The following is a 25,677-nucleotide window of genomic DNA, read 5'->3' on the forward strand; positions in this document are numbered from 1 at the left end:
TAATAAACTTTCTTGGTCACACCTACATGTATTTCACTCATTAACCACTTGATTGCACTGTGGCTCTTTCAAATAACCCAGTCTTCCAACCATGAGGAATTCATGCTCACAATTTTAACAAAGTTATTCAAAATAAGGCCTCAAAAGGTATTACTTTAAAAAGAAAATAACTAACTTCAGGTCTTTGCCTTTGAATTTAATACAACAGTACTTCAATAAAAACGACGAGGTAGTGATTCCATTTTAACTTGATTCATTAATTAGAAGTAAAAAAACTGAGAAATGTTACAGGGTACAAGAACATGCATGGACTGTTTGGGTTATCACCAAAAAGTAACCGGAGCTTTAGCTGACATCTAATACAGGCTCCCCTTGTCTGGGTCACGTCTCCTTTAAGTGTTGGCATCTTCCTGTTGTATTAATTCCAGTGCCCTGATTCTTTAACCCTACTTACACACAGATCTGTGCATATTTAGTTTGTTGGGACAGTTTTACTCGTTGCATGGTATTCTTCATTTTGTACTTGTAAGTAGAAAGGTTCCTAAATATAAGAACAGCTCTGACCATATGAACAGCATCTAGTGGTAGAATGGGGGAACTGCAGTACTGAAGGTTTCGGTCATACACACGTGTTCCTCATCCAGTAAATATTTTTACCCAATAAGTGATTTAAATGTCTGTGGAAAAGCAGCTTGATCACATAACTGGTGTTAGAACCCATAAAAGACACTTATGACCGACGAGAATCTGACGTCGCAGCATGGCTGATCTTGTGTTATTGGAAGCTTTAGCAGAGCTTGTATTCTGGAGGGAATGTGTCTTCCGTGAGTACACTGATCTGATTCCTGAAGGAGATCCTTCTGGACTTACACTGTAATTTGGAACCATTTGTGGGGCAACTGGCAAACCGCAACAATCTGATTCCAGTCCATATTCAATTTTTGACAGCTATGAGAACGCCCAGAAACTCCTCTGTTCCCCGGTGACAGCTCAGAGAAGTCTGGATGCAGACAACAAACATTTCATATCAACAAAACTAACTCCAAAAAGAACATGCATACAACTCCTTCAATGTAACTGTAAATGGCAACAAAATAGAACCCCCAGACCTTTACGATTTATCATATTTTATTTTATAAGGAATCAATTTTTTCTTTATTCCTGACAGGAACCTCTCCTCTGTCCCAACCACATTTACAACCTCTGCAACTTGTCTGGTTCTCTTTACTTTGGCAGCCAGTGCCTCAATCTCACTATCAATGTAGTTTTTTTTTTTTTTGGGAGGGGGGGATGTTGGGATTCCCCTCACGAGCTGAGGATGTAGCGAGACCAAATGTGGTTAATTGAGGGTGTTTCTGTATGTAAATGACTGTAAAATACAGTTTGGATTTATCAACATATGATTGCGGAGGAACATGTGTACCAGAGGCCACCACATGTTTCATAAATAATGATTTAGGCCGTTTGTACGAAATTTCTTTTTTTCATTTGTATGATGGAATATGGAACAGTTTCTATGAATGTTTGATAAACGAGAGCCAAGGAAACTGTGTGTAAGACAAGACTGCATGTCAAGTATTATTCGAAATGAAAACATAGTGAGTCCCTGGGTGTTTGTAAGTAATTGTGGAACTAGTCTGGAACCAGATTGAGTTCTAAAAGTCAGCTAGAAACAGAAGTGAAGTTACCCAGTTCAGCTAACCCTCAAATAATCCAACAGATGCTTATTAAAACTTAGTTGTGTTGTGCAGATGAGTGGATGGGACATTTAGCATCACACCCTCAATGCACAGAGACTGGCCCTTAACCCTCCCACTGTCTTTATGGTTGACCCCGCGAGGAAAGTTGACCATTGAGCAGGATTGATGGTTTATTCCTTGAGGTCCATGTGGCAGGTATGAGGAGTGAGTACTACCTCACCCCTGCCATGTGTACCTCAGGGGATAAACCATCAATCCTGCTCAATGGTCAACTTTCCTCTCGGGGTCACCTATAAAGACAGTGGGAGGGTTGAACCACAACATTTCAGGTCCTGCAAATGGGATGCCATTTGGGGCAGCAGTAGCTCAGGTGGTAGAGCGGGTTGCCCCATGATCGGAGGGTCATGGGATCGATTCTGTCTCTTGCCAGGGGTATTCTACTGTTGTGTCCTCGGACAAGACACTTCATCCAACTTGCCTGTTTTGGTTGTGGTCAGAGGGGCGGACGGCGCCAAATGGCAGCCTCACCTCTGTCAGACCGCCCCAGGGCGGCTGTGGCTACAAAGTAGCTTACCATCACTAGCAGTGTGTGAATGTGAGAGTGTGAAAGCGTCTTTGAGTGTATTAAAAAGCGCTATATAAGTTCAGTGCATTATTATTATTATTATTATTATTATTATTATTATTATTATTTGTTCACTTTTCATCAACAATCAAAGAAAGAGACATTTCATTTATCATTACGTTTATTGTTTTTTTTTCTATTTTTAAAATCACTGTGAATAATCAGAAAAGTTGACTGTTTATAAACTCCTATTTGTGTAGCTACAGTTTTCCAGTGGAGCAGACAGTGTTGTCCAGTACATCTACTATCAGCCCATCGTCCATCGCTGGAGAGAGACTGACTTCTTCCCTTGCTCTGTCACATGTGGTGGAGGTAAATTTAAAACCTAGATTACTTTCTTTCTTTCTTTTTTTTTTGACTAACTTGTTCGCTCCTATATGGACATTAATAAAATCTTATGTAAGTGCTATTCTGCTCACATTTCTGGTGTGAAGGTTACCAGCTCACCTCCGCTGAGTGTTTTGATCTACGGAGTGGTCGAGTGGTTGTAGACCAGTACTGTCACTACTATCCAGAGAACGTCAAGCCAAAGCCCAAACTGCAGGAGTGCAACATGGAGCCCTGCTTGGACAGGTTGGTTGTCAGTTCTTTAATTAGTAAAATCTTTGAATTGTAACATCACATTTACTTTGATATACGTAATTTCCTTCATTATTTCTGTCTCTTAGTGACGGTTACAAAGAAATTATGCCGTATGACCTCTACCACCCCTTGCCTCGGTATGTCCTCTGCTGCTTTAACGTACAATATTTACAACCAAGCACAAATCCACTCAGTTGTCTTTCATTGCTTCAGTTGGGAAAGCAGTCCCTGGACAGCATGCTCCACTTCCTGTGGCGGTGGCATCCAGAGTCGCTCTGTCACATGTGTTGAGGAAGACATCCAAGGAAACATCACTCCCACAGACGAGTGGAAGTGTCTCTACAATCCGAAAGCTGCCATCCTGCAGCCTTGCAATGCCTTTGATTGTCCCACCTGGCTGGCACAGGATTGGTCACCTGTAAGTACTCATCTTTATTTAGATTTTTTTAAAACATTTTTGATGAAGCCAAGTGTTCTGATTTGCAAGGCCACCTTGCCAATTTTAGGTAGTCACAAAGCTGTAGCTGTTGAAATGTGAAAGGGTAAGCCTGCATCAGAGGTGTAACATAGTCATGACAGACATTTGGAATTCCACTCTTCAGTACTTCGAGTGTTGCTTCAGTATTTTGTGATAAAAGGAAATTTCCCGTACCATCTACATTACAATTCTCACTTATGCTAGGTCCACACTGGTGGCATCAGCGGCACGGAATGGCAGTGGAAGGTTGCTGCTTCACATAGAATCCATTATAGCCTATGGGCTGATCAAAATCGGCTGCGGCACGGAGCATTTCAGGTCCCATAAGCAGTTTGCCGCACAGCTAAAGACAATTTATGGCTTTGTGGTTATGAAATTTAGATCATGACCAAAATAATGAGATTCTGGAAACAAGGTAGTTGAAATGGGCTTCCTCTGCAGGGTGGCAGTGCCAAGCTTTAGAGAAAAGGTAAGGGGCTGTATCACATGGTAGCTCAGAGTAAGGACTCTCTGGTCAGCCTCATTTTCATGACTCTATGGATGTTTTCTGGTTTCCTGGAACTCACTGAAGGGATTATACATCTTCTCTGTCCTGGGAACCCCTTGAGATCCCATAGGAGGAGCTAGAGATGGTCACTGAAGAGAGAGGGTTTCCAGTAGCATCTGATGTGACCCAACTGTACATAAGAAGGAGAAATGGGTGGATGTTGTAGGTGTTATTTGTTAAAAGAGGAAAGAAAACATCAAAATGCCTAGTTACATTACCTGGAAAAAAGCATCTGTCACAAAGGAAGGCCAGTACAAAAGTCCTTCTGGGAATTGTAATGGAAATGTAATTAAAAGCTATGAATTTATTAGTGATTATTGGTAGGAGCAGTTACAGTTAGGGTAAAAATGCAACAGTTGAATCCAACTTTACACCATGCCATTACACACAGACATTCATCAGTCTGACCCACTTGGCCACGCTGTTTTAGATTTTTATTTTTGAAGCGGCCATTACCGTAACCAGTCTAACCATAAATGTCTCCGACAACTTCCTGACTGGCTTTTTTCTGCCTCACCAGTTAAACGGGGACATGCTGAAACCCACGGAGCCAGATTTGTTGCCCCGTTAAAACCTGGTATTGCTGTTTGCATAGCACATTCCTCCCCTGCATTTCAAATGCTTGGTTTGGCAGGAGATGAACAAAGTTTGCTCCTGAACGGAGACTTTTATGGGATGTTGGAAGTTTTCTCTTCTCACTATCATTGAGTTACATGTTTTATAAACTACATGTAAAAGGAAGTAACCACAGTAGACATGTGTGAAAAAACTGTTTGACCTGTCGCCACCAGTGCACGATGACCTGTGGTCAGGGCCTGCGTTACAGAGTGGTGCTGTGCATCGATCACAGAGGGCTTCATGCCGGAGGCTGCAACCCCACCACCAAACCCCACATCAAGGAGGAGTGTCTGGTTACAGTGCCCTGCTACAAGTCTATAGGTTGGGGAATCTTAACCACCAAAGCTGCTCTCATTTCCCAATGGCTGCATGCAACATTAAGCATATCTGTGCAATTTGCTTTAGACACACTACCTGTGGAAGCGAAACCTGTGTGGCATAAGCAGGCCATAGAACTAGAGATAGAAGTCACTGCGACAGAGGAACCAACGTGAGTACCAATACGCTTTCTTCTTGGACCAATCATTTGGTTGGTCGATTATCTTGACAGATATTTAGCAATATTGCCATATTAACTCATTCACTGCCACTAACGACATAAGTCCTCATTTTAAATCCAACCGTTCACTGCCAATGAATTGTTTTTACTGTGTGGGCGTCGGAACGAGCCCCCACACGGTGAGAACAAACATCCCAGCTCTAAAGCCGATCTTCATCCGCCTACGTCACACGTCACGTGATCAGGAAGCAAAAAATCCATGTGTAAGGAGATCATTTTGGGCAGCTGCTGTAAAAAGAAGTGAGGTGCGGACCGGAAAATCTTCTGCCGATCACAATTCGACAACGGATTATGAAAGAACGGATAACGTTCGAAACACGCTGATTCTTCCTGATGTAAGAGGTGAGTCTACTCTTTGTTTTGGTAGTTTTGGCGTCGACATCATCTTAGAGCGCAACGTTCTGTGACTCTTAAAAAAATAGTGTAAATGCTGAAAAACGCTGGCAGCGAAGGGGTTTTCTGATCAGGAAATGGCTGGCAGTGAATGAGTTAAGCATCACTGGATAAAAGTCAGGGACACCTTCTAATTTCCAGGAAAAGTAACTATAGCATTACTTTTTAATAAAAATATGCAGGGATATATGGATCCCTTCTTAATAGAACTAGAATAAATTACTATAATACTAAAGTATAAATTACTAAAGCGACTAAATTGTGTGCCCAATCAAGTATTAAAACACAGAATAATTGAATTAAATGGGCATCTAACAGAACTACAAACAGGAAACATTACACTAATATACACTATTTAAATGCTCCTGTGTGATATGAAACCTCAATTAAAATTTATAATTACAAATAGATTTATTTCTACATTTTAGCAGAACATAAGATTGCTTCATGAGATTACACTGCTTCCAACTGATGTAGGAAAATCACTTTGTTCCTGGGCGTAAATAATATTTTGCATGGAGATTCTTGCATTTATCTCCATAAAGGAATATAAATTTGGTCATTTTTTTGTCTGTCAACTTTGTATTATTGGATATTTTATTTATTTATTTATTTATTTATTTATTTATTTGACCATTTCTGCCACTAATGATCTATGAACACCATCTCTATAAATACAAACCCTTATAAAAAACACTAAAATAGGAACAAATCTGATCATCGACTTAAATTTGCGAACTTGGGTCGGGCCCAAACATTGAAATGCTGACCCTGTGTTGTAAAGATGTGCAGTCAGCTCTAGTAACACTTCAGTGCCCAAGACGTATTCTGAGACTGATATAATCAGTGTTACAGCAGGACTAAGGAAAGGATCGGGAACACAGACTAATTCCAGTTGCATGACTGGAGAATGATCTAGGAAAATTAGAAATTGTGACGAAGAATGAATAAACGTGGTTAACAGGTGAGCGGGTCTTCCAAAAGGCAGCATAGGCAGCCTCTCTTTCTTCTTGTTGCCAGTAGGGGACCCATGGTCCAGAAGTAGATGGGTGTGACTTAAGCCTAGGGCACACCGGAGGTAGACGCGCCACACCCGCGTCGTCATTTTAAATAGAAGCCATTATAGTTAATGAGAGTGGGTACACAAGGAGCGCTGAAGATGGTCGGTAGTTCAATTTGAAGCTCTGCGGCGCCGCAGCTGTTTGCAGCATTGTGGAGTACTTTACAACAGACATTACAACGTGGAACGGCTTTACGGCACAAACCCAGTCGCAGTTTTGATAACTTTAAAGTACTATCAATCTTAAAATATTCAAATAAATAGCATCCTTACCCATTTTTAATGAATTAGAGTCTCACAAAACACGACAGCAAGTCTGATCACGTATTAACAATAGAGTCACTTCCCACTTCCTGTTCTCAAGTCCCGCGTGATGTTGTGGCTATCGCGCAACTTTACAAGAAGTGCTCAGCGGCGCGGCCTGTGTGACCACTTGATTTCTCAAAATCGCAGGCAAGCGAGGACACTTGAAGGATAAGGGAGACACTTTTGAAAATGACAATGCACATTTTGGACAGAGAAGATATATAGTTTGAGAGAGGAGTAAAGGAAGCTTTCTATGTTAAATACAAAAAAAACTGACATTAAACAGACGGGGAGGCCTCAGGTTTAACCTTTCCATCACCTACAATGCTGCTCTAAACCAGATCCCAAAACAGTTTTAGTCTAGGTCACACCCTCTTGCATCTAATCAAAACAACCAGTCCAACACAATAGGACCTAAAGGCATCAACATCTCCTCATGGGGTAGGGAGGAGGGTATTTATAGATACTTTCTGCTCCTTAAACAACAACAGACAGCTTATAAACTTGACTCTCCCACAGTTCAGTCAGAATTGATAAAGGTCCTCGAATGAGAAGCGAAACGTCTTCAAGAAACCAAAGAAGTCCAGTTGCCTTCATTTGAACCCCTTTGGATTACCATGACCTGGATAACTGAGAACCTTCTCCAGCACATTCACCACTGTCTTTTAAAATCTATCAGTTTCCAATATGTGTAAAATTTTAATGGCTTGAATTAAAAAGCAAACCCACCAAAAATTACTTTAAATTTTGGCTTTTTCCTGCCTTGATTTCTAAAAATTGGCTTCACGATCTATAATTTCAAGTTTAACTTGGTTCTCAAAGTCAGTAGAAGTTCAACCCTCTCAGGCTCAAAATAAGTTTTCATAAAAGAACGAACAACTAAGTCCTTCAGGGGTACTTCTGAGTTTAAAAACGCTCATGAAATACGTATGTGGAGTAACCAGGTAGGTAGGTTTTAACTGTTGCAAATCTGCAACGCCTGCCTCCAGAGGGTTAAATTACAGAAGGAGTTTCAACATAAAGCAAAAGTGATGTCACAGGCAACAACTTTCCAAACCCAAAGCTTAAAGACATAAATCTGGAGGTGAAATTGAAACCGACAGGGTTGGGTGCTGCCGTGAAACCACCACAGTATCACGGTTGTGTTCATGTCAGCAATAATCCTCTTCAACCTCAAGTCAAAATGTCCAACCGTTGGTCTTGCACTTGGCCAACAGATGTCAAACTGTGCCCCTGTTTGTGCACATACCTTCCAGCTGCCAAATGTTTGTCCTTGGGTTGTTTTAAAAAAAAAATTTGTAGCATTGAAAGTGTTCTAAGTATCCAAGGTTATTTTAGGTAAAGAAGGGGAAGCTGAGGGGGAAAAGAGGAGAAAAACATATTTTTTGGAGTTCTGGTCACTGCCTACCAGCATTACCTCATCAAACTCTATGATCTTCCAGATGTTCTGTCCCCTGAAGAAGGACAATGTTTGGATGCTGCCCAGTGTTTTGGATGACTTACATTAGCAACAAGTTATCCCATTTTAAACATCAGTTACTTTGACTTATATTTGGAGCGAGAGAGAAGGAGAAGAAGAAATGCCAAAACATTTGCTTTTTGTTCTGTTTTGGAAAAAAGAAGAAAATGTTTCCTGAAAAATCACAGAAATATCTACGTATAATCTGGATGCATTCACAAGCCAACAGCAATATCTTCCTGTCGCATGGGGCCAAATCACAGATGTGAGGGTGAGGAGAAGGAAATTCCTGTTTTAGGCTTAATGCACCTTTGTTGCCAAGCCTTAAATGTTGTCCTAGTGGGGAAACTGCTCAAAATCTATTTGAGCTTCACAACCTGGCCAAATCTGTTTTTCATCATACAGTATTTCTGTTGATGGAAATTTAATTGATACAATTAACATGAAGTCTTGGCAGACAGAACAGAAATCGGTTGTTTCCTGCCACAAAAGAAATCAGGATTGTTTTTGAACTGACAGATGCACTTTAACTGTGCGTGAAGATAAATATTTCTGTGCACTTGCTTGTTGACTTTGTTGTTCCAGATCCAAGCTCTCACTGTGATTCGTTTCATTCATTTGTCCAAACTGAAGCGGGTCCCCGCGCTCTCGTCAAGAGCGAACTTCTCAGTGGTTTAGAGCTCTTTATTGAGGCATTTTGTAAAACAGCATGGTGCTTTTGTGCTGTGGTCAGAGAAGGAGGAACGCTGCACACGAGTGAAAGCTGCTGTGCGAGAGGAACATTTGTGCCACTCATTGGAACATTTAAAGTACATCAATTCATACATGACTTACCTTTTCCAAGTTTACATTCCAGTTTGTGTGCATAAGCATGAGCAATCTCTAATACATAACTTATTGGATAAAAAGTAAACTTAGCTAAACTCTTGGCGGTTGCTGTTCTGTTAGCTGTGAGGTTTTTAAAGGCATTTACATATTTAGCTGACCTAATTTTAGGAATTATGTCATTAAGGACACCTTTGATGATATTTTCATCTGGTATAAGCTAACTATTAGCAATAGCAACTTCATCACACAGCAGAAGCTTCTGCGGGTTTGTGTTATTTGTGGAGATAAAACATTACCATTGCAGAGCTAATCAAGTCAGTGGTAGAGTTGCATTGCTGTTATCCAATCCGAGAAGAGATTCCCAAATATTAGGAAATAAGACTCCAAATCCTGCCGTGCTCTCCTCTGATGTGGCTGGTGCTTTTCTCCAGCGGTCTCCAGGCAAGCAAGCGGGGTACACCCTGGACAGAGAGCCAGTCCATCACAGGGCAACACAAAGACACACAGGACAAACAACCAAGCACACACACACACACCTAAGGACACTTTAGAGAGACCAATGAACCTGACAGTCATGCTTTTGGACTTTGGGAGGAAGCTGGAGCACCTGAAGAGAACCCACGCATGCACAGGGAGAACATGCAAACGCCATGCAGAAAGATCCCAGGTTGGGATTTGAACCCAGGACCTTCTTGTTGCAAGGCAACAGCACTACCCACTGCACCACTGTGCGGCCCCAGGTCTGACCAATGGCGATAATACTTTTTTTTAAGTCAGAAATTGTCCAATTAAATCAGCCAGTTGAAAACTCTTCCTACCACAGGTTAGTCTCCACAGTAGGTCTCTTTTACAGATTATAATACAGATGTTGTTCTTCTAAAGCTATCTAATAGATATCCTGACTGCTGTATTCTCTCTTGGGTATTGAAGGAACACATAACTGGCACAGAACGGCTGTTACAGTCTCCCCCAATCAGCAGATGTAAACACAACTGAATTACTCCAGAGTTTTCCCTCTCTTTGATCTTGTACGGGTCTAAGGCCAACATTTCACTGAGCATATTTGTCAGTAAAATTTAAATATAAAACGGACTTTAGCTCTCTCCCTCTGTCTTGTGTTTGTATTTGTGTTTATTCTCCATTTCCTAAGAGCTTACAACAGATGTCACCCTTCAGGCTTTAAATACTCAGTTCCTCGTGCTTAAATTTGAACATAGATGTGCCCTTCATCCTGGAACAGGTGGCTCTTAATACTTTACAGCTCTTTTATTAGTCACAGTATGTATTTGGGTGAAGTTTCCAAGCCTGCCTGTGTAGATTGTGTGAAACATAATAATCTGAATACTTTCTGTATCGTGTGCTGCATGAATATTTTGATTCTTTAGATACATTCCTGGTCCCTGGCAGCCCTGCAGCAGGACATGTGGAGTCGGAATGCAGCGGCGGACGGTCAAATGCCAGGTGATGCTGTCCTTCTCCCAGAGTGTTGCTGACTTGCCCGATGATGAGTGTGAAGGGGAAAAACCTGCTACAAGTCAGCCTTGCTACAACAAACCCTGCCCTGGAGGACTGGGCCATGCCCGACAAGAGAAGGAGGAGATAACCCATGCCGGTGAACTCTACGACTGGGAGTATGAGGGTTTTACGGAGTGTTCAGAGAGTTGTGGAGGAGGTAAGGATCCTAACATAACAAAAACAATGGTGCTGCTTTGCTGAAAAGTGGACATGCAGTCAAGGAGCCGTTGGTCATTCATAAGTGCTCAGCCTGTGTCGGCTATGTGGCGCCATTTTATGTGTTTTTCTCATAAGGTTATCTGATGGAGGGATAAGGAGAACTCCCGATTACTGAAGTGGCCCACTCGGTATTACCGTGATTATTGCCCCCCCCCCCAAGATCACATGTCCATTAATTGCAAGAGCTCTCCAATCGTCTTGCAAGGGTGGACAGAGTAGAATCCACTTTTTTAACCATCAGTCGAAAACTACGGAGCCCGCAAGCTTGTGATTGTTCAGGATGCCACTTCCTTTAACTTAATCAACAGCACAGCCATTTCCCCTAAAAAAATGAATAAGTTAAACGAGAGCCAGAGATATCTAGAGACAGACATAGAGCAGATTGAAAAACGTCTTGTGGTAAAAGTCCAACGTTTACGCACCCGTTACCGAAGGAGTACAAAGACACGCAGCAAACCTTTATTTGTGTCAGGTTATTACGTGAAACGTGAGTTTAGAGGTGGTGACTGAATGAAGAGGCGGACGACTGTTTTGTGTTAAAAAGTTTGAAATACATAAACACAATATAAACACACTAGAGACAAATGATATTGATAAATGACCTGTACTTGTAGAGCGCCTTTCAGAGTCAGAGGACTCCAAAACGCTTTACACTACAGTGTGTCATTCATCCCTTCACTCACTGGTGATGATCACCGACAGAGGTGAGGCTGCTGAACACAGTCGCCGGTCCCTCCGACCCCCACCAGCAGGAGAGGTAGGTTACGTAGAACAGTGGAATTCTGTGTCCAGAGCCAGGATCAAACCTGCAACCATCCGATTACTGGACAACCTGCTCAACCCCTTGAGCTACTGCTGCTCTGTGACATGACTGCATTGATGGCAGGATGCCCCGGAAAAGCGCTACGCCCTCTGCTATCCTAGTGGGCAATTGCTTCACAAGGACACAGGAGAAGTATAAAAGGAAAACATCTCTGTAAATATATGCGCATGTGAATGCAAAGTTGCTGACGGAGATGTATAACCTAGCCTTGAGTGGTCTGCTCTGGGCTGGTACCAAATTCCCACACTGAATTATTGTCCCATTCTGCCCCTAGGCAATATTACTGTCAAGTTTGAATATGCACCAGTGGCATAATATTATTGCCCTGACCCCATGGTGCATTCAAAAGACACACTGTGGTGACAGTGTTGCCCTGACACACACACACACATCCTGAGGGTTGGGTTTCTGTGGACCATTACACCACTGTGATATTTTAAGTGCCTCTTTTATCTTTTTGAAATTTACAATACGTTTAATATGATAGTAAATCATTTTCCTTTGCAGAGTTCTTTATGCAAGCCTCCTGTTGCGCTTTCAAAAATGTCCTTGGTGCATTTATGAAATTTAATTTGTTTTATTCCACAGATGACTCAGAATTGTGACTTCATTTAAGGTCGTAAGGAGCCACGCCCTTTACAGTCCCAGGGTTTTATGTTTCAGATCATCTGGCCCTACTGAAAACATTTATACCTCTGCTGGAACTCAACTAGGCTGATGAACTCATTTTATATGTGCAAATGTATTTTCTTAATATTTATTTTGTAAAATTTACACTCAAAGTGTGAATTCAGACAAATCTGACAATACCGATAAAATAAAATTGTTTGACCCATCCTGTAATAATAAAGCACGCTCAGGTTAAATTTATACGGAAAACATTATTAGAAGATTGTGTCTACCAAGCCCAGCTGTATTAAGTTTCACCAGCATTATTGAATAAAATGCCAAAGAAAACCATATAAATAGATGGCAACTTTATATGTCCATTAAACAGCTTATTTAGTTATTATGACTGTAGGTCTTAAAATTTAACAAATACTCCACATGACATATTGTGTTATGTCATTATTTATTTTAACCTAAATTAAGTTCAATTGCAGGAGCGGTGTGTGGAAAAGCCAAGCACACCCTATGATTTAAAACATTATAAAATTACAGCAATAACTTAAAGTAGTTGTCTTCTGTATGACCTTCTCAGCCTCTCACATCACTGGGGAGGGATTTTGGCCCATATGCTCACCTATAAGCTTGTGTGTAAAACTTCAGAGTTCAACAAAATTTTGTCTGAAGTACCTTTTTTGTTATACTGTGCACCTTCTTTGTGCTTTTGAACTCTAGGCGTGCAGGGAGCAGTGGTGATCTGCCTGAACAAGCAGACCAGGAAGACAGCAGACCAAAGCCTGTGTGAGAGTTCTCGACGGCCTCCACAGCTCCTGCAGGACTGTAATGCTGAGCCCTGCCCGCCTAGGTACAGTAAAACCGGCCAATCAAATGTCATATTCACCTTTGTGGTTATATATGAAATGTGTTTACCTGTGTCTGGTATGCCGCCTTGTTTTGCACAAAAAAACTCCCAACACATTATAGTTTAGACAACTTGAGTCCAATGACGCTGCCGCTGATTGGCGGAGATGGATGGTTGTATAAGGACATGATCCAAAGTCAGCGAGTTTACAATCTACCAAAGTTCAGAAATTAAACTCATCCTAAAATAAAAATAAAAGACATGGGGGATGCTTCAACCACCCAAAATACTTGGTCTCACCAAACTCCTTCCATGCCCAAGATTTTGCATTCCACGACCACCCAAGTCACATTCTGCTTGGCCTGCCGCTACTCATCAGCTGCCTCTAGAGGCCCACAGGCCAAAAAGACCCGATAGGACTCTTTCTTCAGCTTGACGGTATCTCTAACCGTCGGTGTCCACCAGCGGGTTCGGGGGTTGCCACCACAACAGGCACAGACGATCCTTCAGCCGCAGCTCCGGTCGGCCAACTCGGCAAAAGAAGCACGGAACATGGTCCACTCAGGCTCAAAGTCCCCCGCCTCACCCGGAACATTTTGGAAGTTCTGTCGGAGGTGGGAATTGAAACTTATACTGACAGGAGACTCCACCAAATGTTCAGACCCTCACAATACATTTGGGCATGCCGGGTCTGACTGGCTTCCTCTCCCACCATCGAAGCCAGTGGTCAGTTGACAGCCCCCCACCCCACCCCCCACCCCCTCCGAGTGTCCAAGACATGCAGCTGCAGATTAGATGAGACGACAACTAAGTCGATAATCGAGCTGCAGCCTGAGGTATCTTGGTGCCAAGAGCACATGGACACCTTAATGTGTTCATTATGGACAATTCATGACGAGCACAGAAGTCCAATAGGAAAACACCACTCGAATTCAGGCGGGCCGTTCCTCCCCGCCTCAGGTCTCACTGTTGGGTACAATTATAATATAATACAATTAATTACAACCAAATGTCTAAGAAAAATTATATTTTTACTTTTCAAGATAAAAACTGACAAAAGTTTGGAGATAATTGTCTGGGGTTTAGTTTTTATCATAACACGAAACTTACTCTGGAACCACCCAGAGGGGTGATGTGGTTTCGTTTGGCTTCAAAGTGCCCCTTCTATATAGTTATTATGTAAGTCAGTGGTTGCTCATAGTGTCTAAACCTATGTGTCATTTAAAAGAGTTGAGTGGGATTGCTGAGAGAGAACTTACATTGTATTCTATTTAGTTAAGACCAATAAAATAATTAATTAGAATTTTATTCTCTTGATTTTTTTTTGTTCGTTCAAAATAAAACTGACTCATCTAGAGCATTAAACAATCAAATAGCAAATTGTTAATCATATCTACATTGTGGATAAACGGTAAGTAGATTTTGTGGTAGGCCACGTTTCAGGTCACCACCACACATACTGTCAGTGCTCCGCCATTCACACTCTTCTCAGAAACCCAGAGGCTTGCAGCTTTGCTTGCATGTTTTTCCAGGCCTTCAGTCTTGTTTTCACGCACAACAAACCCTGTATCAGACTTATTTCCTTTGGCCCTTGACTTCCTCCCTGAGGCCTCACCTCACCCCTCATAAAAAGCTACACTCTTTGGATAGTGTTCTCTCAGAGGGAAGACAGCCATAAGATTTAGTTTGTACCAATCCTCGAACAAACTTTATTCCCGATCCTTAACGCCCACCACAACCCATCCCCCGACTCTTTAAGTAAATATAAACTGATTTGAAATCTAACTTAATCTGTCAAACCAGATCTAATGTTGCTGAAACCTTGAAAAGAAGCTGAAAGTTCTTGGACTGAGTCCTAAGACTGGAATACAAGCACAAAATTTAAAGTTACCTTTGACGATGAATTGATGGCTTGGTTTAAAGTCATTGTTGGCAACCACTTACTGCTCTTCCCTGTAGACAACTAGAAACATTCAAGATGACACGATAGCTGAGGTCTTTCTCCAGTATCCCATTACACAGTGGGGGATTGTATTCGTTTAGCCTTTTCACTCTTATTTCATGAATTCAGTTTCCATTCATTTACATACTGATAACGTTTTCCAAGACGTCCCTCTGGATCAAGGACTAGACTCGACTTTGTTCACAGCACTGTATTTAGATTTAATAATAATTACATATATCATGTTTTATAAGTTAGCCTCAGATGATGAACTAGGTGGCTATTGTTTTCACAGGTGGGAAACAGGTGAGTGGAGCTCATGTTCTGCTACATGTGGGGTTGGTCTGATCACACGCTCTGTGGCATGCACTCATCAGCCGTCTAAAGACAGCCGCTACACTGCAGTATTGAAGGATGAGGACTGTCAGAATCCCAAACCAAGTGCTTTCCAAGCATGCAATCGTTTTGACTGCCCGCCTAATTGGGACACACGTGACTGGGGACAGGTAAAGTATCTCATGTTCAATAATTGCCATATCTACCCAAATCTAGCACACCAAACCCTTGGTTTATCTATACTGTCATCTCTATAGTGCTCCCAGACCTGTGGAGGGGGAGTTCAGAAGAGACGAGTGCTTTGTAAACAACGCTTAGCAGATGGCAGCATTCTGGAACTGCCTGACACCTTTTGCACAACAAGACGCCCTGCAAACCAGAGGCAGTGTGGCATACAGGACTGTCCCCCTCACTGGGTTACAACTGCTTGGTCTCAGGTAGTTTGTTTTTCAGATAGGAACCAACAGGTTTTTTTTTTCATGCAGTTTTATTTTGCTGTTCAGGTTTTGCCAACATGCCTATTTATCTCTGTCCAGTGTTCAGTAACTTGTGGAAATGGCATTCAGAGTCTGCAAGCTGTCTGCAAGAAGCAAGGAGAGAATGGACAATATTGGACTATTGACTCAAAGAACTGTTCCATGATGGTCCGTCCTATTAGAGTCAGACAATGCTTTTCAAAGCACTGTGAAAGTAAGAGGGATACTCTCATTGGCTCTGTTAGGATCATTTGTATTATTAGATGGTGGTGGTGGCCAATCCTGGTCCTAGAGGGCCACTTTCCTGCACATTTTTGAGGTTTTTCTGCTTCAATACAATTGATTTTGTTTCAGCAGGTGATAAGCAAGCTTTCATAGAGCTTGAAGATCTGCTGAACAGGTAATAAAACACTGAATCAAATGTATTGGCGCTGGGAAATAATTAAAACATGCAGGATAGGGACCAACGAGGACCAGCATTTGGACATATAACTGATACATTTGAAATCAGGCAAGAATAAGAATGTAGCTTTGCTCCGTGTCTTTAAAATTTTGGCATTTTACTTACAGACTCAATGAAGCCTGACCCTGCCATTTTGGCCCAGAAGAAGATTTACATCCAGTGGACGAAGATCAAAAAGGTACAGCTGGTTATTGGGGGTTATGCCTACCTCCTGCCCTGGACAACGGTAATCCTTCACTGCCCAACCCGCCACTTCCGCAGAGGCCACATTCAGTGGCTCAAAGAGGGGAAGCCCCTGGTACATCTACCACATTTTTCCTTAAAATCACAAGGATATCTAAAGATTCAACACATCCAAACATCCGATGCTGGAATTTACACTTGCCTTGTTGGTCAGGCACAAGAACATTTTGTCCTACAGATTATTGGCAACAAGCAAAAGCTGACCACTCCAGAGTCATGGTTCCATGAAGGGGGGCAACTTGCTATGACCTCAACAAGTGAATCATCTAAGGAGCTACCCACCTCTCTCAACAAATATGACAACCTCGTTGAGCACTTGCTCGAGCTTAAAGGTTCTGTCCATGATGAAAAATTCCTTGCTGATAAACCTCACTTGAGTGAGAAGAACTGGTCGACTCAGGAGGATGAGGTCACAGACTCTTCAGTCCCAGTTGTGCTTGCTACCAACAGCCATAGACTAGATGAGCTCATCCAGAACTTGCCTGAAGGTTTTAGAGGGCCACACAGGGAACAACTCATTGTTCAGTTTCTTAATGAACTCAGTATGATACAAAAGGGCTCTAAAGAATCTACACTTCACCCTTCAAATGGTGCAGAATCTTCTACACAAGGACCACTCCTTTACCAGCCAAACCGCAAAGCCCCAAAATCCAGGGCTGGAAAACCAGTTATTGTCCAGCAGTCTAAAAAGGTTAGCCTGGTGCCACAGTCTGAAGTTGTTGTTAATGTTGGAGTGCCAGTTTTTCTGCAGAAAAGAGTAACGTCTTTGGAGATACAGTGCGAAGCTTTGGGGGACCCTCGGCCATCTCTAAAATGGACTAAAAACAGAAAGGACCTGCTCTACGATGCCAGGTGAGAACTATGCCACTCTTGGAATTTTTGAGTGAATGACATAGCTGACTGTGGGTATTTTGGTTTTTGTGCTGATAGAGTTGGCCTTCTGCCCTCTGGCTCACTGAGGATCCGGTTTCCAGGCAAAGGGGATGAGGGTCTGTACACCTGTACAGCCAGAAATCACCATGGAAGTGCATCTCTTTCATCTTGGCTACAGATTACAAGTAAAGTCAACACATACAGCTTGATTGTTGCTTTCTTCATGATGTATGTAGTTTGTGAAAATTTTTGTAACACTTTACAATAAGGGTCCCTTTATTAACATTACTTGGTGCATTATTAAGCATTAATAAACTATTACCAACTGCTTAACCATGTTATGTAATGCATTACTGAGTAGCCCCCCCCATCCCCCTTTTCCCCATAGACACACATGCACACACACACACACACTGTGGCCCTTTGTGCTAACCGTATCGACACTTAATAGTTTACAGTCCTGGGAACGTTAATAAAGAGCCCCTTTGTTTATTAATGCTTAATAAAGCACTAAGTAATGTTAACAAAGGGACCTTTTGTTTATTAATGCTTAATAATGTAATGTAATGAAACAGACCCTAATTTTAAAGTGTTACCAAATTGTTTTTTATTTCCTTTACTATGTGGATGAAGATGCATATACCTTCACCAGAGTACAATTTCAGGAGAAGGAGAAAAGTAGTCTGGTATAAAAAGTTAATAGGGTTAAATGCAAGTTTTTTTCTTTAACTTCCCTCTAACTGTGCCTTGCGAGCAAAAAGATATCCAAACAATGAAGTCTGTACTAGCTTGATGTCAAATCTAGTTGTCCTAATCTAGTTTAATGTGTTCCAGTTTATTGTGTGTGTGTGTGTTTTTTTTTTTTTGTTTGTTTTTTTTGCGGTCCAAGCATTCTGAGAAAGCAGACAGACATATTCAGTGAGCTTTTACTTACCCTAGCGGCGCATCTGTCTGAGTCAGCGTTGGGGAATGTCCGGTGAGCGTCACAGTATGAGTCGTCTCTAGACTTCGCAGCCCTTCGTCTCCTCAAAGCAAAGATCAGTCACAGTATTACTGCATCACCATCATCAAAGTTCTGCCACTGTGGATTTCCTGATTCTGCTGAACTCTTCTTCCCCATGCGGCAACAATTAGAGGTTCCAGGCAATGTTTCAAAGAAGATCAACACAACGTATCCCATTCTGCTAATCTAAATGGAAAGGATAAAGAGGCTTAAAAGTGCTTTAAAAAAAGACTTTTTTTGTATAGTTGGTTAAAGACAGTGTAATTGATGTGCTTTCCAGCCTTTTACACAACAGTCGTGCAAAAATAAATAAAGAATAAACATAAAACGTGTGATTATTTGAAGACCGTATTTTTGAGTTAGCTGATTTTCAGGTTTTTGGTTTTTAAAGTCATAAACATATTCTCTAAACCTTTTTTTAAGAAGTAAAATCTGTTATTTTATTATCATTTCAGGTGGTAAAGTACGAAGCTGTGTCCACAATAACAGTACTGACCATAGATGTTTTGAAAGGAATAGCAGCAGTGGGTTTACTGAGCTGTGTCGAGGACAGGACTGTCCCTTCAGGTCAGTTGATGCTCCTAAATGTACATGCTCTCTGGTGTGTTGAGTATTGTGTCTGCTAACTGGGGAAAGAAAAAAAAATCACACCGGTGTTTTTCCTGTTATTCAAATGTTAATTTCTCTAAATGGTTTTCTTTTTTAACAGCTTGCTTAGGTGGCGAGTGGATGCTTGGACGCCCTGTTCGGCCACATGTGGAGGTGGATCCCAGTCCAGAAGTGTACGCTGTGTGAGGGGTTCTGAGGACAGTTTAAGAGAGGTTGAAATCCAGCAGTGCTTTGGGAAAGGGAGGAAACCTTCAAATACAAGGCTCTGTAACATTCTGCCCTGTGCCAGATGGACCACGATGTCATGGGGGCAGGTGTGTGAGCTCACATCTGGCTGACACTACAACTATAAATAGAAGTAGAAATAAAACAATGTTTTGGTTAACATTTTTTCAGTGTAATGGACAATGTGTGGGTCCTAGTTTGGCTACTCAACACAGACATGTTTACTGCCAGAACACAAATGGAACCAAACTTCCCTACAGGATGTGCCATGGACTCCGAAGGTAAGCACAGATTTCAAACCTATTTGGTTTTGTTCAAGCTAATGCTAACTTACATCCTCCTTTTAAAGTACAGTGAGAACAGGGATGCATGGTGAACTCATTCTAATTTGTGTTTGTACTTTTAGGCCGAGTTCTGTGAAGAACTGCTCCACAGAGACATGCTCTCTTCACTGGCACGTTGGTCCATGGACACAGTGCACAGCCACATGCGGACAGCATGGCTTCCAGTCACGTCAAGTGACCTGTACACACTATCGGACAGGAAGAACAACTCGAGAACACCACTGCATGTGGAGACCTCGGCCTCCCAGCTGGCAGAGGTGTAATATTTTATCATGTAGCAGAGGTAAGAGGAAATGTACCTTTTTTTTAAGTTAGTGTACCAAAAAGTCTTTGCCATCTCCGACCTGCTTTCCTAGTGATGATGTAATGACCATGGAGAAATTGTTTGTTCTGAGAAAAGCTGGTTTAACGCATCATAGGTTTAGACACAACCCCTTAAATTAGCATGGCCCTACTCTCTAAAACGTCAGCAATTTCTGAACATTGGTCACAGTCAGAGGTGGACTGGGACCAAAATTCACCCCTGACATTTTAACGAATCGTCGGCCCACATTTGGCCCTCCCCATTGGGAGAGCGGTGGGGGTGGGGGGTGTTGCCGCCAGCGGACTCGTCTCTAGGCCGAATGTGAGATCTAATACGGACTGGGACTGTTAAATTACAAGCAGGGTCAGACCGCTGCGACCGGGAGCCCTGGCCTTCCAGATCAGTTAATTCTCCACGGGCGGAGATTAGCAGGACATTAGCTACATGCCAGCGCGGTAAAAGAACTCCTACATCATCGCTCTACTGCGTTTTTCTTGCAAAAAATGCCTGGAAAAACTCTGTTAGCTTCGAGTTACCATGTAGCTAATGTTCTGAAGATCACCAACTGTGGAGTAGTGGCGGCCCAAGCTGGGCAAGCAGCCCAATTGGCTAAGCGGCCCACCGGGACAGTGCCAGAATGCCAGATAGGCCAGTCCACTCCTGGTCACAGCAATGACTAATCACAGAACAATGCTAGCTCAAGCTACTGCTATGAGCTACAGCTAACAACCTTTTTGTGAACACATCTTTAAACTAACTTATTTTAAGCCCGGGCCACACTGTATACTGGTAAGAAATTTATTATCAAACATACTCACTTAGATAATTATTCAGTCAGAGTTACATCATATAATCCATTCGTTTCACTGAAAAAGGAGCAGGCAGAACTAAGAACTTGTTTAGCCCGTCCAAGTAACACGGAATAAAAAATACATGTATCTGTATGTAAATGTAGTTTAAATGTCTTCCCACAATAGCTCATGTAGATTCTGTCTGAGTTATACCATAAAAATCCTGCAGTTCCACTAAAAGAGTATTTACCTGCAAAACAGCCTGTTAGCTCAGCTTTCTGCTGCTTCCTCTGTAGCAAGTTAGCAGTACACAGGTTAGCTCCAGTAGCTGCAAAGTCTCTGATGTTCCACAGGTTCCTGAAAAATTAGCAAACTTATTAACATAAACTGCACTAATTAATTCCATGAAACCAGTAATGAATATGTTAAGATGAGTTTTTAATACGTCTCTCTGGAACAATAGACCATTGTCCTGAGGCTAGCACAATGACTTGCTTAGCAGCTAGCTAGTGAGCTAGCGTCTGGTTAAAACCAACTTAAAAAGTGGCTTAACTTACAGATTAACTAAGAAAAGATCAAATATATTATCAATACTCACTTTAGATCCTCAGTCGACACCACAGACAGCAGAAATAATGTGTTTGGGGCTCAAAATTCATGTCGTTGCCCGAGGTAGAAAAAAATGTCTTGGAGGCTACATCATTTCCGGGTCACTGAACTGTCACTCAAGAGAAACCACTGTCCTATGGGAGAGGACTTCTCAGAAGTCCCACCCACCCGAAAGGGTTGTGTCAGAATTGCAACCAAAAACTCAGGGATTGCAAAGGAGAAAGCCAGACAGTGTAAGTGCAAATCTGGTAGTGAGAGCAAAGCTCTGAGCAGCGAGAACGAAACTAAGGAAACTGATAACAAAAACACATAGAGGCAAACAGAAAAAGGAAACATACTTTGTTACTCATTTTAAGAAGTTGATTCAGATAGTAAGTTTTACTTTTGAAACTTTTTTTTTCCTTTAGTCAATATTTTTGTTCTGTCAGTTTCTTAATTTTTGTTTGACTGTCAAAGTGTTTTTCTTGATCATTTTAAGAATCTGATTCAGATCGTAATTTTTTCTTTTGAAACAAATGTTTTTTCTCTCAATGTCTTAAAATTTGTTTGCTCTCCAAAGTGTTTTTTCTTGATCCTATTGGCACAAATCTAATCCCATATTAACGCTACTGCTTAGTGCTGACCTGTGCTCAGTTCATATTGCATTGAGCTGTACAAGACAGATGGCTGTCTAAGCAAAGAAAAAAAACGTATTTCCTACATTATATCCTAGTACATGATAAGACAATCGCTTTTATGTATTTCTGAAAATTCACACATAATTCCTGAAAGGGGAAAACTCCAGACAGCAGCTTTAACCCTCTGGAGGCAGGCGTTGCAGATTTGCAACATTAAAACCTACCTACCTGGTTACTCCACATATGTATTTCATGAGCATTTCTTTACTCAGAAGTGCCCCTGAAGGACTTAGTTGTTCGTCCTTTTATCAAAACTTATTTTGAGCCTGAGAGGGTTAAGCAGTAATCAAGCTTAGTGTCACGTCCAAAATAGTCCAAGTGGAAACAACCCTTGAACCTGAAGACATTTCTATGATTGTCAGGGACACAAGCGTGATCAATAACCTGTGTGTGTCTGCTGTTTCTCCTGGATGATATGAAATTATGTATTTACTGTGTTTTCCAGCAGCAGATTGCAGAGACAGTACAAGGTACTGTGAGAAGGTCCGACAGCTGGAGCTCTGCCTGATGCCTCAGTTTAAGAACCGCTGCTGCTTCTCCTGCAGAAACACCTGAGAAGAGGAGACGGGGCAAGACACATGGGGAAATCTCAGGCAGGCTGGGGAAGGTTCCGTTGGGAATGTGAATCCTCCAAGCCTCCATCCAGGATCTCCAGTGATTTATCTCAGATGGGGTTAACTGGGAGGAATATTTTGTTGTAGCTGTCGTAGCTGTGGGTTTGAAACTGAGAGGGTTCTGACTAAAAGGAGGAATGTCTGTTTGGTTTTACTTCATTATTTTTTATAAAGTTTATGCAATCAGATTTTTTTTTCAAATGAAGGCAACTCAAGATCCATATTTCAAGTGAGCAACAGAAACATGTGACGGGAGTGCTCATTTGACTCCACAAACTACAACATTTGTGAAAAAAATGTAGTTAAGAAAACCACTGGACAGATGTGTGTTGTTTTTGTTACATTAGTGTAAAAACTGTCTCCAGGCAGATTTGCGCTTTAATTAGCATTTTTAACACACCGTGGGTTTCATACAATGTGTTTGATGACAGCCATTGGGGAAGTAGATCACAGTCGGTGTTCCTGTTTAGGTTGATGCTCTGACAGCAGGACTGCAGGTGTTTAAACCAAAGTTCCTGGCAGAAAAGAAAGTTAAACAAAGAATTTCCATGCATGGGTTGCACTAAGGGAGGTGTGTGTGGGGGGGTGGGGTGGGTGGGTGGGGGGTTCCATTGCACTCAAAACTCAACAAAGTCTTTGTTAAAAACATGGCTTGCAGAGTTATTTCTTAGAAATTAGTTTGTAAGTAATGTGCTTTGTCTTCCTTTTTTCCTTTAATTTTGGCCCAAATGTCCTTTTAAACCACTAAGGCCCAGTTCACATGGCAGGATTTTTGAATTGTCAGAACATGAGAGAACAAGAACATAGGTGGTGATAATTAAAAAAACATAGATTTACAGTTTTGACTGTGTACGACATCACGGCCAAAACTTCACACTACAGTGAACCAATTTCACACACGAACATTTCCCAGTCAGAAGGGAAATCTCCTGAAATTGCATGCGACTTTGAGTCCCGACATCCTTCTGAGCAGACCAGAGTGCTCTTAATGCAAAACACGTCAAAAACATGTGATAAGATTATCTTTGAAGCCGTTTGGATGAATTCAGGAACCCTTTTTTACTTATTTTTGAAAATGATCAGTAACTGACTTATTCATATAGCTACATAAAAACAGTCTTCACCCCCTATTTTCTGCATTAGTTTCTGATAGAAAAGAGACAGAAAAAATATCAGTTAAAAAAAAACGTGACAGATCTATGTCACACTGTCACTTAACAATCATGGACTCACCCATCTTGACTCGGGAAGGCTGTTGTTGGTTTAGCGTCCAGGAAACAGCAGAGAAGGTATCAGCTAGCAAAAGCTAACTGTTAGCATTAGCAACTTCACAACATAGCAGGACTCTGTCCGGCGTGTTATTTGTGGAGATAAAACATCAGTGTTGCAAAATAAAATGGGGAGCCTAAGTCTCCTCCCTTTCCGGTCGGCTCATGGGTCCCTGGAAAAACGAAAAAATGCAACGGGGCTAAATAAGCTATTTTCTAATCTGCCTTGCCTTAGCCCCTGGTCACACCTATGTTATACTTCTGTATAAATGAAAAGTAATTATGGGTGTTTTGACCACGCCTGTCATGTACTTTGAGATTTATCAGCTTGTAAAGGTTTGTAATTAGCATGACTACAAATCAGACAGTGGCATGTCACCACAGAATCTCCTCTCCCTAGTGTAGCTGCTACTCACCATATGGCCAAATTTATGGTGGTTCTTTCCTCCGGAAGGAAGAATTTGAAGTTCGCTGAACTTACAGCCATTATCCCTCTGTTGTTCTCCATGTCTGGTTCGCATTTGTAGTCCTGGACTTATTTTCACACAAAACTTTAAATAAAGTTCCCCCCCCCCCCCCCCCATTCGAAAAGAAGTGATTTCTTGGTATCAAAATGTGTCTTTAAAATTCACGGACATCATATGTGAAATCCATGGCACATAACAAGCGGAATTAGAAAACGGCATTTTTAGCCCCATTGACTTGCATTCGTTTTTGTTTTTTTTTTTCGTTCTTCTGCGGACCCATGGCCCAGAAATAAATAGATGGCCATATCTTAGTCTCCCTATAGAGTCAGTGGTAGTGACATTTCTGTTGGTCAATCAGAGGAGAGATGCCCAAATATCAGGAAATAAAGCTGTAAATTCTGGCCGAAGTTACTACCCCCTCCTGCTGACTTCATCCTCAAACAAGAGCATCTGAGCTTTTTCATCCCCAGAAAATGACTTTTGAGGCATTCATTCCAACTAGAGACAACTGCAAATGTATAAAAACTAACGTTGATCTTTGTTTGTCAGAAGGGATTGGGTCATAAATCAGCATGAATATCATGCAGTGAGAACTGGGCCTAACATTACATTACAGACTATTGAAGCAGGATTTGCACTTTTAATTTCACAAAAACGGAAAAATTAATCACCTACAGTTACTTTTCAGGAAGCTACTGGCTCTTCATCATTGAGGTGTGGATATTTTTATTTAAGAGAATATCATTAACATTGTTCCCCTGCTGTGTACATATTTTTGTTTAGTAATTTTTACTATTTATTTTTGTGTGTTTCCATGTGTACAGTTGTGTATTACTAATTCTTGGTACTCAAGTAGGATTTTAAAATATAACTTCACTGCAAGCGGGGGCGTCCTCTGCTGGTGATATTGTGTTCTGCTTTATGCTAATTGTACTGGTTTGTCACAAAATAAAACAAAATGCATTCCTTTTTTAATAACCTGGACATTGTGTGTGTGTGTGTGTGTGTGTGTGTGTGTGTGTGTGTGTGTGTGTGTGTGTGTGTGTGTGTGTGTGTGTGTGTGTGTGTGTGTGTGTGTGTGTGGAAATAAAACCTCTATTTACAAGTTAAAATGTTTAGATTTTTCTGAATACGAGAGGAACAAAGTAAATCTTTCAAAAATATAGGTCAGAAGACTGCAACAAAAAGACCCCCCAGACATCCTTTGGAGTGGATGGAGGACAACGCTTGTCTAAATCTTTTATTGAACTGGC

At 41.5% G+C, this 25,677-nt stretch overlaps 1 protein-coding gene across 5 annotated transcripts in view; it reads left to right on the forward strand.

Annotated features, from left to right (window-relative positions):
• adamtsl3 (ADAMTS-like 3) overlaps positions 1–23,265 on the forward strand; it is a 193,177-nt gene extending 169,912 nt beyond the window's left edge. For 3 of the 5 annotated variants that reach the window (XM_015946509.3, XM_015946511.3, XM_054747522.2), the window contains 18 exons: positions 2,526–2,637; positions 2,760–2,898; positions 2,994–3,044; positions 3,121–3,325; positions 4,724–4,871; positions 4,956–5,040; positions 10,541–10,827; positions 13,054–13,183; positions 15,418–15,628; positions 15,716–15,895; positions 15,995–16,148; positions 16,505–17,492; positions 17,571–17,698; positions 18,972–19,083; positions 19,226–19,439; positions 19,522–19,631; positions 19,757–19,977; positions 22,521–23,265. In XM_015946509.3, the coding sequence (XP_015801995.3) occupies positions 2,526–2,637; positions 2,760–2,898; positions 2,994–3,044; positions 3,121–3,325; positions 4,724–4,871; positions 4,956–5,040; positions 10,541–10,827; positions 13,054–13,183; positions 15,418–15,628; positions 15,716–15,895; positions 15,995–16,148; positions 16,505–17,492; positions 17,571–17,698; positions 18,972–19,083; positions 19,226–19,439; positions 19,522–19,631; positions 19,757–19,977; positions 22,521–22,630 (3,585 nt within the window). In that variant the 3' untranslated portion in view covers positions 22,631–23,265. Of the gene's footprint in view, positions 1–2,525; positions 2,638–2,759; positions 2,899–2,993; positions 3,045–3,120; positions 3,326–4,723; positions 4,872–4,955; positions 5,045–10,540; positions 10,828–13,053; positions 13,184–15,417; positions 15,629–15,715; positions 15,896–15,994; positions 16,149–16,504; positions 17,493–17,570; positions 17,699–18,971; positions 19,084–19,225; positions 19,440–19,521; positions 19,632–19,756; positions 19,978–22,520 lie in introns of those variants that run through there. The other 2 variants (XM_015946510.3, XM_054747523.2) reach the window with 2 other exon arrangements.
• The last annotated feature ends 2,412 nt before the right edge of the window (positions 23,266–25,677 follow it).

Source organism: Nothobranchius furzeri, chromosome 2 (genome assembly GCF_043380555.1).
Source record: "Nothobranchius furzeri strain GRZ-AD chromosome 2, NfurGRZ-RIMD1, whole genome shotgun sequence".
NCBI classification, from domain to species: domain Eukaryota; kingdom Metazoa; phylum Chordata; class Actinopteri; order Cyprinodontiformes; family Nothobranchiidae; genus Nothobranchius; species Nothobranchius furzeri.